At 41.7% G+C, this 18,922-nt stretch overlaps 2 protein-coding genes across 3 annotated transcripts in view; one reads left to right on the top strand and one right to left on the bottom strand.

The window, feature by feature from the left end:
• The window catches only part of MSRB3 (methionine sulfoxide reductase B3), a 166,089-nt gene extending 159,754 nt beyond the window's left edge, over positions 1-6,335 (bottom strand). Inside the window, exon 1 of one of the 2 annotated variants that reach the window (XM_047742503.1) lies at positions 6,144-6,335. In XM_047742503.1, the coding sequence (XP_047598459.1) occupies positions 6,144-6,234 (91 nt within the window). In that variant the 5' untranslated portion in view covers positions 6,235-6,335. The remainder of the gene's footprint in view (positions 1-6,143) is intronic. The other variant, XM_047742504.1, reaches the window with a different exon arrangement.
• On the top strand, positions 6,332-18,516 carry LOC125106972 (vasodilator-stimulated phosphoprotein-like). Its single transcript, XM_047741533.1, has 2 exons — positions 6,332-6,823; positions 17,850-18,516. The coding sequence occupies exons 1-2, from the start codon at positions 6,332-6,334 to the stop codon at positions 17,856-17,858; spliced, it is 501 nt and encodes a 166-aa protein (XP_047597489.1). The 3' UTR covers positions 17,859-18,516.
• The last annotated feature ends 406 nt before the right edge of the window (positions 18,517-18,922 follow it).

The raw sequence follows: 18,922 nt of genomic DNA, 5'->3' as shown, positions 1-18,922 counted from the left end.
ACCTGCAGTCACCTCCATATTCTACAAACCTCTGCAGTTTATGCAAATAAAGCCCTTCAATGAAGTAAATTCCTTCTGATTTCCTTCAGAAAGGCAAGTATCAAAAAATTAGCTTGCAGTATCCTGATAAACAGCACTCAGCTAGGTTAACACAGTTACAAATGCCAGGTAACAACGCTGCTCCAGGCTACCATGGCCCAGAGTCACAGAGCAAGGTATGGTGGCCCAGGTGACTAACTCAGGTGTTGGAGAACCATGTAGGCAACACTTGAAGAGATAAGAAAAAAAAGGCATTCTGTAAGAAAGAGGTAGGAATGTGATTTATTATAAAGTTTTTATTATAGATTAGGAAATTGTCAACAATTGTCTTGTGGATAAGAACTTGACCATGGCAATAAAAAGTACCCATAGAGGACAGGGAAAAAAAAAAAAAAGCCAAAGAGTACTTCATCTGACGGGAATCATATTGGCTTCACATTCTTGGGGAAGGTAAAGGGAGAAATGAGGAGGAGACAGTAAAATGTGTGTTTGAAGCTAAATGAACCACTTGTAAGAAGCTCAGAGTACAGAGAAAAGCAAGGCAGTGATGATGAAGATACTGAAAGTGTTAGTCCTTTATCTTAAGAAAGATAAGCCACTGAAGAGGTTAAGATGGGAAGTAGCAGCAACAATTTCTCTGTTTGGAAAGGTCTCTCTGGCTGCAAGATCCTTCGTTCAAGACTTCCCACGTACTGTTCATGGAGTGAGTACATGGTGTCCCCCAAACAAGGAAAGCTCATGGACAGAATGCCATATACTGATGGGCCATCGTTCAAAGCTAGAAAAAGCTGCATCTTCCTGATGATGATGCTTTTCCTGTACTTTTCCTCTTCCACCAGTCAACAAATACTTTCTTTTCCCTTTTATTTTTAGTATTCCTTACTCATACATGTTTTATCTCCAGCCCCAATCTCTCCAAGTCACAACCTCACATCTCTGACTTGACTACCCATCTATCTCAACATGAATGTTCTACCAGCACCTCAAATGCAAAAGATCTAAAATAAAATTCATTTTTTACCCCCACCCACAAACTTGCTGAGTGCACATTCTTGCAATCGCCCAAGCTTAACATCTTCCCATCATTTTTAGTCATCCCTCTCTTTCCCCATCTCCAATTGTCTATTTCTGTCTGGTCTACCTTAGCAACATCTCTCCAATCCCAATACCACCACCTTAGCTCAGGTCTTCACTCCCTAAGAAAATCCCTATAACCTTTCTTTATAAATCCAATGGTTTCTTTCCTGATTCAATTCATCCTCTGAATTATTAGATAATATATTTTATAATCCAACTCTGATTTTGAGGATTTAGCTTGCTAACCCAGTCCAAATTTTCTAGCCTAGTATTAAAAGTATTTATATAAAATTCTAGTATTAATATAAAAATATAAATATTAAAAAAGTATTAATATAAAAATCTAGGCCAAACCTAATTTCCAATTTTTATACTTTATCTTCCCACTATTCCCCTTCATATATGCTCCCATGCTTTCCTGTACCTGCCCCCTCTATCTAATCTGGTATATATTGGGTGCTTAACACAAGTCGATTTCCTTCCATATCCATTGCCTTCCGCACCCATCTCAGTTTGTAGGGAAAGATCCTATCATTCTATATATCTGATCGTCACACAGGAAATTAGAATATTCACGGAAAAGCCTGTAACATTTAAAAAACAGACAAGGACTGAGAAAGAAGAGCCATATGATTGCGCTCCACTGTCTGAAGAAGGCAGTGACAAGCAGGATGCCATACAAGCTTCAGAACGTTTGAAAAAGCTGGAATCATTATGCTTGGGATGATGGGTTGCTAACAGCTTATATGAATTCTTCTAGGTGATTCACTGGTCTAATAGAACTTACAGTCTAGTGAAGAAGATGAGTACATATGGACTTGATAATGCAAGATGGTAAAATAATGCTTCAATCAAGGTACAAAATGTCTTGGAAACACAAGGAAATGACAAATTCTAAGAGGTGAAAAAAGCTTCGCAAAGAACCCTGAGATCATGTCTGAAAGGTTAGGAGAGAAAAACAAGCCCGGCAGCGGACGCAGTCTAAAAGGAAAGGAAGAGATGGAAAATGCTAGACATGGGTGAGGAACAAGAACATAACTAAGGAACTCCTTAAACTATTACTATTTTGAATGTCTCTAATTATCACTTAAATAGTTTTAATGAATTTACCCTTAAGAGCTATTTGAGCCCAGCATTTTAATTAAGTGAATTCCTGAAAATATGCAGACAATTATCTGCAGGGTCGATCAGCTCTTATTAAACAGGATTTTCACAAGTGAGGAGAATCCCAGACTGCTTTGTGACTCTTAAATGCGGGGCTACCCTCCATTCACTCCCCAAAGCTTCCTCTTGGGCATTTCAGCATTCCTGAAATTCACATTCATTGTGAATGAACTGCTCTAATATCCTAGGATCCCACTGAAGGTGGCAAGCTCTTTCCGATACACATGGCAATCAAGAGAAAATTATACCCTTTAAGGACAAATAACCCCATAATACAAAATGTAAAAATGCAAAATCAAATCACATAAATGTCTGCAGTACCTACTACAAAGAACTCCAGCATTAGAAGAGACCTTAGGGAAAATCTGTATCAAGACCCAAACTGTGTCTATCAGGTTCTTTCTCTCAGGAATTCAGAATCAAGCCTCAATGATTTAGTCTCTCCCTGCAAACTGAGGGACACGTAAATACTCAGGAGCTGCTGAGGAGTCAAATTCAACCATGAACACAGGAAAGCAGGGGGAAAAAATGGTCAGCAAAGAAAGAACAATGAAGCAAAGAAAGGTAAAGAGTAGAGACAGGGAAAGTTCCACATTTTCCAGTCGCTGGTCCCTAATTTGGTTTGTCTGCATTTAGCATCCATCAAATTCCTTTCTTTCGTTTTCCTAAAACTAGTTCAAGTTCATTTCTATTACTTGCAACAGAAGCTTAAATGAGACAATAACCAAATCCTCCATAAAGTCAATTGGTTGATTTATTACTGGCCTACCTTTTCTATAATTTCTTTTCTCTTTCTTTGAATTTCCTTAAAAGCCATAAAAGATGACTTTGGTATGCTATAGAGAAAATATGTGAACAAGTATCCAGACCCTGCTGAGCCTTTTAAAAGAAAAACCAATTGTGCCCAGAAAGGAGAAAATATAGGAATATTCAAAGTAAAGCCTTGAGATATCTGTACAGCAATCACAGATGCTAACAACTGGAAAATTAAATAGCAATCTGATTACCCTTCTATCCAAATTCAATTTAATTCTGAATAAACAAGATGGGTAAGTCCAAGTATGATCAATAGGCATTTTGTAGGAATGTAGGGCATTTCATCTGGAATGCCCCCAAATAACTAGCCACAGCCTCCCAACCACAGAAAGGTTTGGGTGCTCTACAGTGGTATTGCTATCCCAGACACAAATTCCAAAACTGAATACCAAACCATCTTAGGGCCTGGGCTTAACTGCCCCAAAGAGCAGTTAGACATTTACCCTATGACATAACAAGCTTCTGTTACTTCTTTTAGATAAGGGGAAGAGAAAGTAGCAGGAGCTTAATATCATGGAACTCTGTCAACATATGTGCATCTGTGCGCATGTGCCAGATATCAAGATGTTCTACAAGCTGGATCCACACCAATCAGATCTGACCACAAGTAGACCAGTTTAACATGTATAGCAAGTCAGAGGTGATAATCAGAAGTTTGAATCAATGTAGTGTAGGCAGCTCTGCAGGATTATATAAACAAAAACAATATTACAGTATCCTGGAGTTTGAAGGGACATGGAGACTATGTCCAACTTCATCACTTTACAGAGAAGGAAGCAAACGTCTGAACCAAATCCCCAACCATAATAAAGTGAGATGACAATGAGCCACTGAACGCTGGCAACAGCTGGTAACACAGGCAAGGTAAAATCAAAGAACTGTGATCAGATAATAGACCAAAAAAGCATTATTTCCCAAGGTTCCTCTTTAATGGCTGAAATTTTATTTTTAATTTAAAAAGGATAAATGTATTAGAAAAATGTAGGAAAAAATCTATGCAACTACTCTTGGGATCTTTTCTGGATATTCTTGTTACTTGAGTTTAGCAAAATAGTAGTAAAGATTTCTGACCTAATTGGTTAACATTTTAGTTAGGATAACTAGAACAAGCACCTTAAAAAACTAAAAATCTATGAGTTGATGCAAAACGTAAATGATGCTGTATGTTTGCAACCTTGGCAGATAGGCAGTTTAGGCACTGTGACAAAATTCTATATGGCAGAGAACTACTTATTTTAATACAAAAAAAAATTCCAGATGGTCACATAGGGCCCTAGTAAAAGTCATCAGAAATTAGACTTATATGTCAGCTGGGACCAAAATTAAAATAATGAATGTTTAAAGGATCCAAATATAAACTTGGTGTTCAAAAATACTGGCAAGGGGCCACGGTACAATGGATTTTGGTCTTCAAGGGCTGCTTTACCACAAGTGTTAGGTAAGTCAACACATCACTGAGGGGGGGAAAAAAACAACAACAAAAAACATATATTCGCTGGCAGTACAATCCACTCTTTATTGTGCAGCACAGTATTTTCTAGAAGACCACTAATAAAATGTGTAGTTAGAACTTCCTGTATTGCCCAAGAAGTATTATTAAAATACTCCTAAAATATGAATCCATAAAAAGTAGGCTTTCTGAAAAACAGTTCTAGTCAAAAGCAAACATGAAATTGGTATCATTATTTAAATTAATAAGCTGCACATTTAATAAAGTCAAACATTTTAAAAATCTCCTGTTAATCTAAATTGGCAATTTTATAAGTTACATGAATCCTGAAGATGTTTTTATAGACCGACTATCTTGTAAAATCTGTTTTGCCACCAGTGCTGCAAACGGAATATGAAGTGACAGACCAGAAAGTTCTGAATATAATCTATGCTTAACAGAGTCATTTTCCAACTAATCCATAAATCCTAATTGAGAGCCATATCTTATGTTGATAGTTTAGTCTACTAGTGGCAAAAAACAAAAACAAACTAAAATTCCCTAATCTCAACTGAGGAATTACGATTTTTCTTCTCCCATTCCAGAAAAAACTAAGAACTGAGAAGGTCTGATGATTAGTAAGTTAGACGCTCATCACAAAGAGCAAAGTTCATGTAATTTCACATGCACCTTAAACTCTACATTTGTAATTTCAAATAATTACCTTTTACAACCTCAGAAAAAAATCCTCACTGATATTTTCCACATGATTTAAAGAAAATGATCTTTAAAAATCATTCTCTTAAGACTTCAGAATTACCCTAATTATAGTCCTAAACCAAAGAAGGCAGGAATGGCACCTTTCGTTCAGAGTTTGACTTTAAATAGTCCAGTGTAAAACTTAAAAAACACACTCGGATGCTTTTTTCCGCTCAAAAACAAAACTGGTACGGGGCAAACTCGGGGTTTTGTTCGGTTTGGGCCTATTAAATACCAGCGGGGCCCGCGGGGAGCGGGAGCCCGAGCCCCGGGCGCGGGCGACGCGGCCGGCGGGCGACCGTGCGCCTCTGGGTGCCCCCCGCTCGCCGCCCCCAGCTCCGCCTGGCGCCCCAAGCCCTCCGGACGCGCAGCCGGAGGCACGGGCCTGACCTGCGCATTCCCACGCACCCCGGCCCGTTATCCGAGCGGGCACTTCGGTGGGAGCCCCCGCGGCTCGTCCCGTGCCTTCCCGAAGCCCGCGCAGCCCCCCTCCCCTGCCTCCTGCGGGCTGCCCCGCCAAGCCCCTCCCCGGGGGCCCGCGTCCGGCGAGAGCGTCCCTTCGGCTCAGGTTCGCTCCGGGGACGGGATAAGGTGTCAGCAAGGCGGCCAGACGCCTCCCGTAGGCAGGGGCGAAACCAGCCTGACCTCCTTTCATCCGCCTCCCCCCACCCCCCACCGCCCGCGCGGGGCGCTCCCCTTCAGCGCCCCTCCCCGGCCCAAGACAGGGGGCGTCCCCGCAGGAGGCTGAAGGGGGCGCAGCCGGCGCTCGGAGGGGATCCGGGGTCTGGATCACACTTCAACTTGGCAGGGCTGGGGTGGGAGAGAGGGGAGGCGAGGGGGAGAGGGAGCCCAAACTTACCTGACTGCGCGGCTCCCCGCGCCACGGCCGTGGCCAGCCAGAGGCAGAGGCAGAGCGAGAGGGGGCGCGGGAGGGTCCGCCACCGGCTCATGGAAGAGCCAGGGAGCCGCCGCCGCCGCCGCCGCCGTCCGAGCCTCCCTCACTCCCTCCCTCCCAGGCTCCGGGCGACGGACGGGGCGGCGGGAGGCATGACGGGAAATTCCTGGGCACGGGCAGCCGAGTCCAAATATGAGCATGGGAGACGAGCGAGGGAGGACCGCGGAGCGCGCCCGCCGCGGACGGGGTGGCTGCCCGGCCTCGGCGGCCGCCAACTCCCTCCTCCTCCAAATCCTCCTCCTTCACAGCCGCCGCGACGCTGCCGGCCGCGAGCGCGAGCAAAAGGTGGAATCTCTCCGCCAGGGAGCATCCCTCTCCGGGGTGGAGGCCCAAGAGCAGAGCCTAGCATCCCACCCAGGTCCCACCTAAGACCCCTGAGCAGGGTAGAGAAAAGAGAAACCACTACGGGGAGACCAGACAGCGAGCGGAGGACGCGAGGGAAGACGCTTAAGAGCTTGAGGAGACTCCCGCTGTGCCCCCGATCACTGGAGAGCTTTGGTCATGGGAGCATGAAAAGATCTGGCAAGTACTTCTGTAAGTGTGGGAGGGTGAGGCTGCAGCGGCACTACCAGTTCTGTATTCAGGTGAGCCGTCTGATACACAACAAATAGGCATTATAAGACACGAAAGCACCCTCCTGCATTCCACGGGAGCCTTTATATGGAGTGGAGGCAGGCTTCCTGACAACAGTTTTCATAATAGTTAAATGTTGAGACCGGTTGTCCTTTCCACCACCAGCCTCTCTTCTTCCCCTTACACTAGTTTTTGTATTTGTTGTAGCTTGTCTAAAAGGCAATATTGAAATTTATTCAAAAGGTGCTACCTCCGGTGGCCAAACTGTCAGTCCCAGATGTTTAATTACAGGCCCAACCCACTAGTCCCCTGCCTTTTCTTTGGCACTGATAACTCCTCCGGTAATCAAGTCCAAATGACCCTTAGCTTTTCAAGACATCGTAATTATATCTTAATTACTATAATTTATTATTTTTATTCACACTGGCACGACAGGCCCTGCAGATGCAAGATGTTATATAGAATTACTTAGGAACATTTTAAGATGCTACAAAAATGATTTATTGATGCAAAATTCTTAAGGGGTAAATGCCAAACAGATTTAGAGTGTGGATTATTCTAGTGTGAACTAAAGTGCGGTAATTTGCACATCACACTGCTTGTCTGAAAATGCTGATTTGAAAAGCAGAAACTTCAAAACAAATTTAATTCTAGCAAATTATTAAGGCCCATATGCCAAAAACCACTCCAATTGTAAGTAGCTCCCCTTAAATCATCTGGTACTGAGAAACACCACATCCCATGAATTACTCCTGGCAAATGGGCAGATTTCATCCTTAATATACTAGCAGTGATAATGAGGCTAAGGGCAGATGACCTAAGTAAGCTAAGGGTAAATAAACTGTAATACAGTAAATAAGGGATTTAAAATACAGTAAATAAGGGATAAAAAAAAAGGTATTATTCAATTTAGGTACCTAGAAGCTGGGAGGTAGGAGGGGAATACTCAGGAAAACAATTGAATATTCACTCCCTTTTCTCTTTTTTGTATATTTAACTGGGTATTACATAAGCGTCTGTTTTTCTTTCTTTCTTTCTTTCTTTTTTTAAGATTTATTTTTATTTGAGAGAAAGAGCGCACTCAAGTCAGGGGTAGGGACAGAGGGAGAGAAAGAGAGAGAACTTCAAGCAGACTCGCTGCTGAGCATGGAGCCCAATGCAGGGCTCTATCCCAGGATCCTGAGATCCTGACCTGAGGTGAAACCAAGAGCTGGACGCTCAACTGACTGAGCTACCCAGGGACCCAAGCATCTGTTTTCCTTAATTCCCTTACAACTAACGTTGTTCTTTGCCCATAGTCTAACAGGTTGTTTAAAAACAAAAGGAGAGGCGCCTGGGTGGCTCAGTGGGTTGGGCCTCTTTGCCTTCGGCTCAGGTCATGATGTCGGGGTCCTGGGATCGAGCCCCACATCGGGCTCTGTGCTCGGTGGGTATCCTGCTTCCCCCTCTCTCTCTGCCTGTCTCCCTACCTACTTGTGATCTCTCTCTGTCACATAAATAAAATCTTAAAAAAAAAAAAAAAGTAAATGAACACAGTAAATTGTGGACTGCTATACAGCAGCTCTGAGCTAAGTGCAGAGAAAAACTTGTTTCAAAGGATTGCAATAATTATAGTAATATTATAGTAATATTACTCTAATGTAGTAATATAGTAATATTACTCTAATGTAGTAATATTATAGTAATATTTAAAATTGTTATAAGTTGCATATAAGTTGACCTTATATGCAAAAACATAAAATTATAAACAAGGCATTATCCTACAACCTAATTCATATTACTATAAGTGGAGAGTTAAGTGATTATATCAATTCTACTGACTTGACAGCAAAACCAGCAGCTGGTTTTGCTTTTATTTTTGATTTTTAAGATTCTATTTATTTGAGAGGGGCAGGCGGGGGAGGAGCAGAGGAAGAGGAACAAGTGGACTCTGCACTGAGCATGGAGCCCAAGGGCATTCCCCATCGATCCCATGAGCCTGAGATCACAACCACAGCTGAAACCAAGAGTGGGTCCTTCAACCGACCCAGCCACACAGGTGCCCCATCTCTCAACTGTCTTCAAGGCTCCAATAAGTATGTTAAAGAGAGGAGCAAAGAGTTGAAGTTATTTGAGTGTGTAACAAGTGCCAGACACTGTGCTAGATGTTTTACCCAGGGTACTTCATTTAATCCTTACAAATATCTCTGAGCTTATTATCCTTTATCCGTATTTTACAACTAAGAAGGATGTGGCATAGATAAATTTTGTTACCAGGAACGGGTGAAGGAGTATTTGAATTCAAAGCTCATTCCAAAATTCTATATACTCTTTTTGCTGTATGAATTTGTCCCATTTTTCAAACTGTATTCACTGGGCTCTTGTGGTTTTAAGTAACTGGTGTGCACTCAAGTTACCTCGGTAATAAGGGGTAAAGAATACGTGTGGAAATAAGACCAGAGACTTAACCGGCTTGTCAGGTCATCCTTTGTGAGCCTGGGAGGTGGAGGCTTTGCCTTTGATAAGCACCAGGAACAGGAAAGGTACTACCCTCTGACCACATTCCTGTGAGCTTTGTAATTTAACCACTGATATTTAAATCATATATTTCACAACATTTTCTCTAACATGATTTTTTATTTTAATCTTAATACCAATCATGTTAACATATTACCTTAAACATTGTTTGTTTTTAAGACAAAGGACCCAGAAGAGGTAACTGCTTGCCTGCTCCCCATATACCATCCCTTCCCTTACCCAGTGGTGTGCTGGTAAATTTTTAACAACCAGATCAGGAGGAGGGAGACCTCAGTTGTAACAAAAACCAGTTGATGTGGTGTCAGTACTCCTACCAGCCTGAGGCAGAGAGGGGTAGAGACGTATGTAACTAGCTGTTGGGCCTGAGAAAGCCAGCCCAGCATACCACTGCCCCAACTCTTCGTAAAACGTCTTCAGAACACAGCCATAATTCAAGTTGCACAACTATAACTCTTTCCTCTTGCTGCCAGTTCTGTGTCTATAGTTCATAATCAAATGCCCCAGAGGGGAGAGTCTGATTCTATCACCACTGTTGTTTTGGGGGAAAGTTCTTACTTGAGGCAATCTCAGAAGCCACTGGGCAGCCCACCGATTGGCTACCTCTGAGTCAGGTGTCCTCTCCCACTCCAACTGTGACTCAGATGGAAGGCTAACATGCTGCGCCACACAGCACCAATGCTGAAGAAACAGACTGCATTGCTACTTCTTAGGGGGTTGTGGTTGGGGCAACCTCTTTTGAAAGGAGTCTGTAAGCAGGATAGGCTTTCAAGCAGTAATCTCTCCAACATACTGTGCTCACTCTTCAATAAGATCCTCTCAGCCACTACACAAAGCTTTGGGCCAGTTTCCACTCCACATACCCCAAGGAACATCTTGGGTGGATGCCAACAACAGCAAACAGGGGAATGGACAGGTTAGGAGAAGACAGTATTCAAAATCCCCCAGTCAGTGTGAGAAACCCTAAGTTAGTACTTAAATTCAATGAGTATTTATCAGGCGCCAGTGTTTTAAACCAATAATGATTGATCAGAGAGTAAGGGAATTACCTCATAGGAGGATGTAATAGACTCTCCAGGAAAAAGCTTTTCAAACTATACTCAATCCAGACTCCCCAGATTCTGCTTTTCTCTCCCAGGAAATAGAATGGTGTGACCCACCCATGCTGAGAACACTTTTATACTGGTGGAAGCATGCCCCTTGCCTTGGTGTGCTGGGGTGGGAGTAAGGTTGAGGAGAACTATTCTCAACATGAGGGACACAGAGTCAATGCTGACTAAGGGAGACACCTGAAATTTTCTCCCGGATTCTGAAAAAGAATTTCCACTTTCATGACACCCTTCCAGTCCCCAGTCATCAGATGTACTGAAAGGACAAGGACTCTATACCAGGTCATGAAGTGGGACCCCTAAACAAAGATGAAGACTGAATTAAAATGAGCATTTTCCACATCTTTTCATGGTAAAATAATTTTGCACCATCTCAAATGGCATTCTTTTATTTTACACAGTTGAAGCCATCCCTTTTGTTGATTAGATCTAGAGAGAGATCTGATGTATTTCCATGATTGATGTGCTGCCTGATTCTACCAGCTGTGGATATATAAATATGCTACAACAAGCAATAGATATTTAATAAGATTTTCAGTATTTTAGAGAATTAAATAATCCTCCCTAGACCAGCAAAGCTGCTTGACTCTTAGCAAGATTGTGTCACATAAAGCAACACATGCAACTTCAACTACATACACAAAATGAAAGAGAAGGGGAAGGGGTAGAACGTCTTGAGGCACATGGGTGGTTCAGACGGTTAAGCATCTGACTCTTGGTTTCAGCTCAGGTCATGATCTCACGGGTCATGGGATGGAGCCCCATGTCCCCCATCCCTGCCCAGCATGGGGGTCTACTTGAAGATTCTCTCCCTCTCCTCCTGCCCCCATGCATGCGCACATCCCCTCTAAAATAAATCTTTAAAAAAAGAGAATGAACATTTTAAGTTGTAAGGAAAATTCTGATAGTGAACTTGATTCTACTCTTTCTTTCACTCCATCTCTCAGTGCTTCATATATGGAGAACATTTAGTCCCACAGTGTGTGCATGCAGTGTTTAAAGGTGTATATTTTTCACATAATTTGTCCCTAACCACAAACTACATCCTTTATGTGTTGTTCAGCGAAAGCAGCTTCAATGTGATCCAGAGGTACAGGAAACCCTGGCTGTGTTGGGCCTTCTGGGAAATACCATGTTGCTCTCCAAAATGGTGCCTCCCTGGAGGATTTTCTGTAGTAGTTTTACTTCTGCCTAAATTTCACCCTGTGAACTGCCGTTAATCTCCAAATCAAATAGTTCCACTCACTGGTCAGGGACCTAGGCTTTGGCCTCAGACAGATAGATCTAAATTCAAGGATGGCTTCCACCATTAAAGCTAATGGGACAATAGGCAAGTTACTTAACTACTCCAAGCTTTGATATTCTTTATTCTCTGTAGAATGAAAAAATAAAGATATCTACCACTCATGATGCTTAGGACTTAGTTGCACGATAGCTAATGGTAAGTCCTTAATAAATATCAATATAATACTAATATTATTAACATTTATCATCACTTACCAACTTTCAATCACCAGAGTCACTCTTTGCCTTTAAGCTTTATCTAATATGACTTCCTGTCTGAAATGACTCATGGTTTCTCTTCACAGTTCAGAGTCCTACATTTGTATTCATAATCACCTCTTAAGGAAGTCTGTTGAGATTGAGTTAATTCTTTCAACACATGTTTTCTTCAAAAACTTTTTTATATTTATACCCAGGTTTAGTAATAGTAAATGTTTTCAAATATGTTTTTAAGTCTTCACTTCCTCAAAGGAATCATATTAGAAGGCTACACTTACCATTACTCAAACTACTTTGTGAAAACCACTTTTAGATTTGCCATCAAAATATGTGATGAAATTTTTAAAATATCTTCAACACAGGAAAATCATCTTTGCATTCATTCATTCTACAAATATTTACTTAATGCTTACTATGAGCTGGAGAGACAATAAGGTAAACTGGCAAGATACTTAGTATATTAAAGTGATAACTGCTAACAAGAGAAATAAGGCAGGGAAGGTTGCTAAAAGCGTTGGGGAAGTAACATTAAAGACATACAAAAAAGGGGCGCCTGGGTGGCTCAGTGGGTTAAGCCGCTGCCTTCCGCTCAGGTCATGATCTCAGGGTCCTGGGATCGAGTCCCACATCGGGCTCTCTGCTCAGCAAGAAGCCTGCTTCCCTCTCTCTCTTTCTCTGCCTGCCTCTCCATCTACTTGTGATCTCTCTCTCTGTCAAATAAATAAATAAAATCTTTAAAAAAAAAAAAAAAGACATACAAAAAAGAAGGAAGCCATGCTGGTGTTTGAGAGAAGGAACAGCAAGCAAAGAGGAAATACCCAAAGCAGAGGTAGACCTGCCCTGCACGAGGACCATCCAGGAGGCTGCCATGGGGAGAAGAGGGAGAAAAGGGGCTGTGGAGGGAACATCAAAGGTTGTGGCTCAAGAGGCAATCATGTAGGGTCTTATGGGTCATTTATAAGGATTTTGGCTTTCTTTGTAGTGAGATGGGAGGCTATAATAGGCTTTACACAGAAACAACATGATCTGATTTATATCTTCACAGAGAACTTTCTTTGGCTGTTCTTTTAAGGAGTGCAGAGACAGAAGGGGAGACCAATCAGCAGGTTCATGAAGTAATCCAGGTGAGAGGTAACTGTGACTTGGGGTAGGGAAGCAGTGGAGGTGGTGAAAAGGGATCAAACTGAAGATGTATTTGGAAAGAAGGGTCCCCAAGATTTGCTGACATACCAATTGTAAGGTTTGAAAGAAAGTTAAGAACATCTCTATACTTTTTTTCCTTTTCCTTTTCCTTTTCCCCCCTTCCTGAGCATTACAGAATGGCCATTTCATGAGAAAGATAGGGATGTCGTGGAAGTGGGTGCTGGGATAGTTTATTAGCAGCTGAGTTATCTACATTAAGTTTGAAATGGCTTTTAGACACATAAGAGAATGTTCATCTAGACAACTAAATATGAAAGTCACACATATAGAGGGATGACTGGGTTACAGAGAGCATAGAAATGTATATAAATCACAAGACATCCATAGGTTGATTTAAAAAAAAAAAAAAACAATGGTCAGCAAGGGCATGGTTGGTGGGAATGCAAACTGGTGCAGCCACTGTGTAAAACAATATATGCAGGTTCCTCAAAAAATTAAAAACAGAACTATCCTATAACCCGGGAACCACACTACTGGGTATTTACCCCCAAAATACAAAAACATTAATTTGAAGGGATACATGCACCCGCTTATTACAGCATTATTTACAATAGCCAAACTATAGAAGCAGCCCGGGTATCCGTCAATGCACAGAGATGGTGTGTGTACAGAATAGAATATTATATGGCTGTCTTGCCATTTGCAATGACATGGATGGGGCTAGAGTGTATTATGCCAAGTGAAATATGCCAGAGAAAGGCAAATATGATAAGATTTCACTCATATGTGGAATTTAAGAAACAAAAAAAAAAATGAGCAAAGGAAAAAAAGAGGAAGAAACATTTCAATAACAGAGAACACACTGATAGTTAACAGAGGGAGGGTGAGATAGGGGACATAAGGGATGGGGATTAAAGAATGCACTTATCAGGGGCACCTGGGTGGCTCAGTGGGTTAGGCCGCTGCCTTCGGCTCAGGTCATGATCCCGGAGTCCTGGGATCGAGTCCCGCATCGGGCTCCCTGCTCGGCGGGAAGCCTGCTTCCCTTCCTCTCTCTCTGCCTGCCTCTCTGCCTACTTGTGATCTCTCTCTGTCAAATAAATAAATAAATAAATAAATAAATAAATAAATAAATAAATAAATAAATAAATAAAAAGAATGCACTTATCATGATGAAAAAAATAAGAGAAAATGATTTTTAAAAAGGAAAAAAAAAAAAGATGGTGAGACAAAAGTGGTTGGAGGAAAAGTATGGAAGCCCGAGAGGCAAATGAAGCTCTATTTTTTTTTGAGAACACACTTGATTTGTGGAAAAAGACAAAATTTAGAACCAAACAGAATGGATGAATAGCCACACTATTATTCCTTTTATGCTTTCAAATGAGTAAACATAAAATATTAATGATTTTTATTACTATAAAGACTTATAAACTGACAGTGAAACACCTTAATAGTCTCTAAATATTTGAGAATAGCAGCAATGAAATATGGGTATATTCCAGCACGTGACCACATTGAAAAGCCATCCCTATAGGTCAAATGGCCAAACATCCAAGAGTTGTGGTTTGTAACTGACAGCCAAGTGACAAGGTCCACCAGACGGAAGGGCATAAGAACATCTCTTCAGAGATACAAACCTTTCTGAGGTTCAAATATATACAGTTTTCAAGCTGTAGCTTAAAGTATTGTGCCAAAATTGATTTTAAGTTGGTGGTCTATATAAGTAGAGAAAGAAACAAACTTGCAGTTGACAGATTTCTATTCAAACTCTGCCTGTGCCAAGTAATAGTTGTGTATGACTTTCTAATTCACATGTCTGGGATTTAGTGACCCTACCTTTGAAATGTAAGCAGTAATTTTTTTTTAAACATTTTATTCATTTATTTGACAGAGAGAGATCACAAACAGGCAGAGAGGCAGGCAGAGAGAGAGGAGGAAGCAGGCTCTCCACGGAGCAGAGAGCCCGATGTGGGGCTCGATCCCAGGACTCTGGGATCATGACCCGAGCCGAAGACAGAGGCTTTAACCCACTGAGCCACCCAGGCGCCCCTGTAAGCAGTAATTTTTAAGAAGCAATCTGTCCTGCCTAGTCTGTAAGATGTTGGTGGGAGTCAAATGATATGAGGGGCTTTCAAACTACTGATGTCTAAAGGAAAAGTCAGGATTGAGGCAAGGTGCATTTTTCTAAATTCACCCACTTTTGTTTCTTTGTTTAAGCCACAGTTCTTTACATAGCTTGAAGATGCCTCTTTGAGATTCTGATAAAAGAAAAAAGTCCCCAAGGAAATGCATAACAGACATACACACAAATTTAGTATACAGTTGCACACTGAAAATCCCTTTGGAGCATAATTTCTTGTGTGGAAGAGAAACTTAATGTAATTCTTTTAAAAAAAACTTAGTGTGTGGTAGGCAGTGGGGGTAAATCAGAAGAGTAGCGTTGGGAACGCCACCCAGGCAGGTGCAGATACCCAAATTCAAGGTAGAGTCCCTACTCTAAGTAGTGGCAGTATGATAGGAGTTGCCAGATAAAACTCAGGATACGCAGATAAATCTAAACAAATAATTTTTAGTATGTCCTAAATATTTCATGGAGCATTATTCATAATTTATCTGAAACTCAGTGTAACTGGACATTCTATACTTTTATGTGCTAAATCTGGCAACCCTAGAGAAAAACTGGTGAACTTATTCCTCCCTTCAACCTCTTATCTGAGGCAGATTCTGAAACAAATGTGTGCAACGTGACCACTGTGAAATGGAGAGAAAGTCATTTAGATCTAGTCCAGTTCTTTGGTGGCTCCTGAAGAGACCCATAAAGACGTCAAATAGTTCTTTACAGACCTATTTATTTTCCCGCCAGGGCATAAACCTTACTAATATTGTGGCTATATCCTATTCTCAATATATGGGTTTTATATGGTCCCGTCTGATCTACATGAAAGCGTGTGTAGCTGGGATTGAGTCCCACATCAGGCTCCCTGCTCAGGAGGATCCTGCTTCTCCCTCTGCCCCTCCCTCCTGCTCACACTTGTGCTCTCTTGCTCTCTCTCTCCTCTCAAAAAATAAAATCTTAAAAAATAAAAAAACAAAACAGGAGTTGGAGGACCCATAGTCAGCTTGTCCATCACCCCCTCCTATGTACGTGCACACACATGCACAGACACATGTGAAACTAGGCAGGTAGTTTCTTCTCTACACAGCCCAAATCTGTGGCCTTCCTTGACTGCACCGTGTATGGTATCAGCAGGAATGAAGATGGGCTCAGACAAGAACGTCCCTTTCAGTGAAGGATGAGAGGCAGTTGAAAGATTCAAAGAAGGAAATCTTTGGTAATGAGGTGGTAATACAAACCTGAAAGCAGAATAGGCAGGAGCATTCAGGAAGGTGCTTTCTTGGTCTAAAAGCTTCCAGCCCTTAAGGTCTTATCCCCTGGGTGATGCAACTAAAAACCCAAAGTAGTGCTGGAGAGCTTTAACCTGTATCTTTCCTACTTTTTTGATTCTGTCTGAAATTATCTTCTCCAGGTGCTGGTGTCTCATTGGTGGAGGCTAAAAGGTCAAGATAGCAAGGAGAAAGTAGTATGGTTTCAACCCCTTCCTCTTAGAGGGACAGACTAGGATTCAGAACTGATGATCAACACTATTTCAAGAACAGACCTTGGGGCGCCAGGATGGCTCAGTTGGTTAAGCGTCTGCCTTTAACTCAGGTCATGGTCCCCCGCTCCTGGGATCCAGTCCCACATTGTTTCTCCCTCTCCCTGCCTGCCGCTCTCCCCCTGCTGCTCCCCGTTTGTGCTCTCGCTCTCTATATATCAAATAAGTAAATAAAATCTTTAAAAAATTTTTTAAGAAGAACAGCCCATAGTAAAACCAGAAGGCCCACAGTACACGTGGCTGAGGAGCATTTTGGAGAAGACCGGTGGATGAAAAACTAAGGCCAGTCTTCATGATTGACCTGTGGCTTAGTGAAAGCTGCCCTTGGGCAAAAGGGGATATTGAGCTATGGAGCAAGACTTGGATACAGACTGAATTCTCAGCAGTAACAGAATACAGGAAAGGAGAGTAGAGTCTTCTTTTGCAACTTCCTATAGTGTAATGAGTGCTTAATAAACACTGTTGACTGACCCTTCAGATGGGGGTGGGAGGATGGAAAGGGTATTGTTGAAGGGGTAAGGAGGGAGGTGGTGAATTTGTGTATGTTTCAACTCTCATAGGAAAAACAAATGGACCAAATAAAACTATCATCCATTTATCTTCCCACAGTGGCACAAAATGAAAAAAAGAAAATGTTCCCTCTAAAAAAAAGTTCCTTCTATATTCTGCTCCCAGTAGTAACAATTACAACTAGAACTACAAGTAAAATTGGCTTACATTAATGAAAATACACATTATATCACAACCAAAGCTCTGAAAACTCAAAATATTCAGGGGAAAGAAACCCCGAAGAGACATTTGCTATAGTGCTTGGGGTAAAAGCAAAACATTAAAATAATAAAAACATCTTCCAAATGAATCAAATGATGCTCAGCTTTAGGTAACTTTAGGTTACTTCATATTAATAAAGAAAAACACATCAGGAAATCTAAACCTTAAGTAAGCAATTATGTTATAAATATGAATGAAACAGCTCTGAACTATTTCCAGCTTTGCCTCAAAAATTCCTTTGGTCTGACGGCAGAACATATTATTTCCTGTTCTCATACTCTGTGGGAAGTAACACACCCATTTCAATCTTTGTCACTTTTTTCCTGTATCAACATCCACAGGAGGAATGATTTTGGTGCTGCCTACCCGAGGTTGAGAGCTCAGATCCATAAGTCATCTGGCAACGAATCTCAAACTTTTGTCAGAGTTACCTGGAGAGCCTGTTACTATCCTGGGACCTTCTCCAGATACAGGGATTCAGCAGGCTTGGTGAACGAGTCAGGAATCTGCATTTCTAACAAGTACCCCAGATGATTCTAGAAGAGGTGGTCCACATGTCTTCTTTGAGAAATTCAGGTTTAGAGTAACCAGAGTAATTTTTCATGTCTGCTTTCTAATCAAGGTGAGTAAGTTTCAAATGCTCTTTTCTGTAACCCCCATAACAGGGGTAAGCAGGATTATAGGAAAATACATACAAACATACATAACAAAGCTTTCATGACCTTTATAAAATATGTATGTTTACTCATAATCCAAATAGGAAATTCAAATAACTAGAATTTTCACTTTACCCTACATTAAGTGAGGTTCATTATGAAATGAGGCACTGCAAGATTCTGACTTTCCTCCTGAGTCATCAGTGATTAAATTAAGCTCCCCAGAGTTTTAGCACTATGAATATTTTATTGTATTCTTTAAAAACTGGTTATTTTAAAATCAGATTATAACCCTTAGGTAACTGAAGTAACTAAATTCATTAAGACCTAGCTTTAAAAATTACTCCAGCCTAAAGGAGGAGTCAAGATGGCGGAGAAGTAGCAGGCTGAGACTACTTCGGGTAGCGGGAGATCAGCTAAATAGCTTATCTAAAGATTGCAAACACCTACAAATCCAACGGCAGATTGAAGAGAAGAAGAACAGCAATTCTAGAAACAGAAAATCAACCACTATCTGAAAGGTAGGACTGGTGGAGAAGTGAATCCAAAGCGACGGGAAGATAGACCGCAGGGGGAGGGGCCGGCTCCCGGCGAGCGGCGGAGCAACGGAGCAAAATCAGGACTTTTAAAAGTCTGTTCCGCTGAGGGACATCACTCCAGAGGCTTAACTGGGGTGAAGCCCAGGCGGGGTCAGCGCGGCCTCAGGTCCCGCAGGGTCGCAGAAGGATCGGGGGTGTCTGAGTGTCGCAGAGCTTACC

The sequence above is a fragment of the Lutra lutra genome, chromosome 8 (assembly GCF_902655055.1).
Source record: "Lutra lutra chromosome 8, mLutLut1.2, whole genome shotgun sequence".
In the NCBI taxonomy this organism is placed as follows: Eukaryota; Metazoa; Chordata; class Mammalia; order Carnivora; family Mustelidae; genus Lutra; species Lutra lutra.
The sequence above is the reverse complement of the archived record's forward strand: the minus strand, read 5'-3'. Positions and strand labels throughout refer to the sequence as shown.

What these genes read in the sequence shown, in the direction of transcription:
- LOC125106972 (XM_047741533.1), top strand. Translation starts at nt 6,332, where the DNA reads ATGACGGGAAATTCCTGGGCACGGGCAGCCGAGTCCAAATATGAGCAT.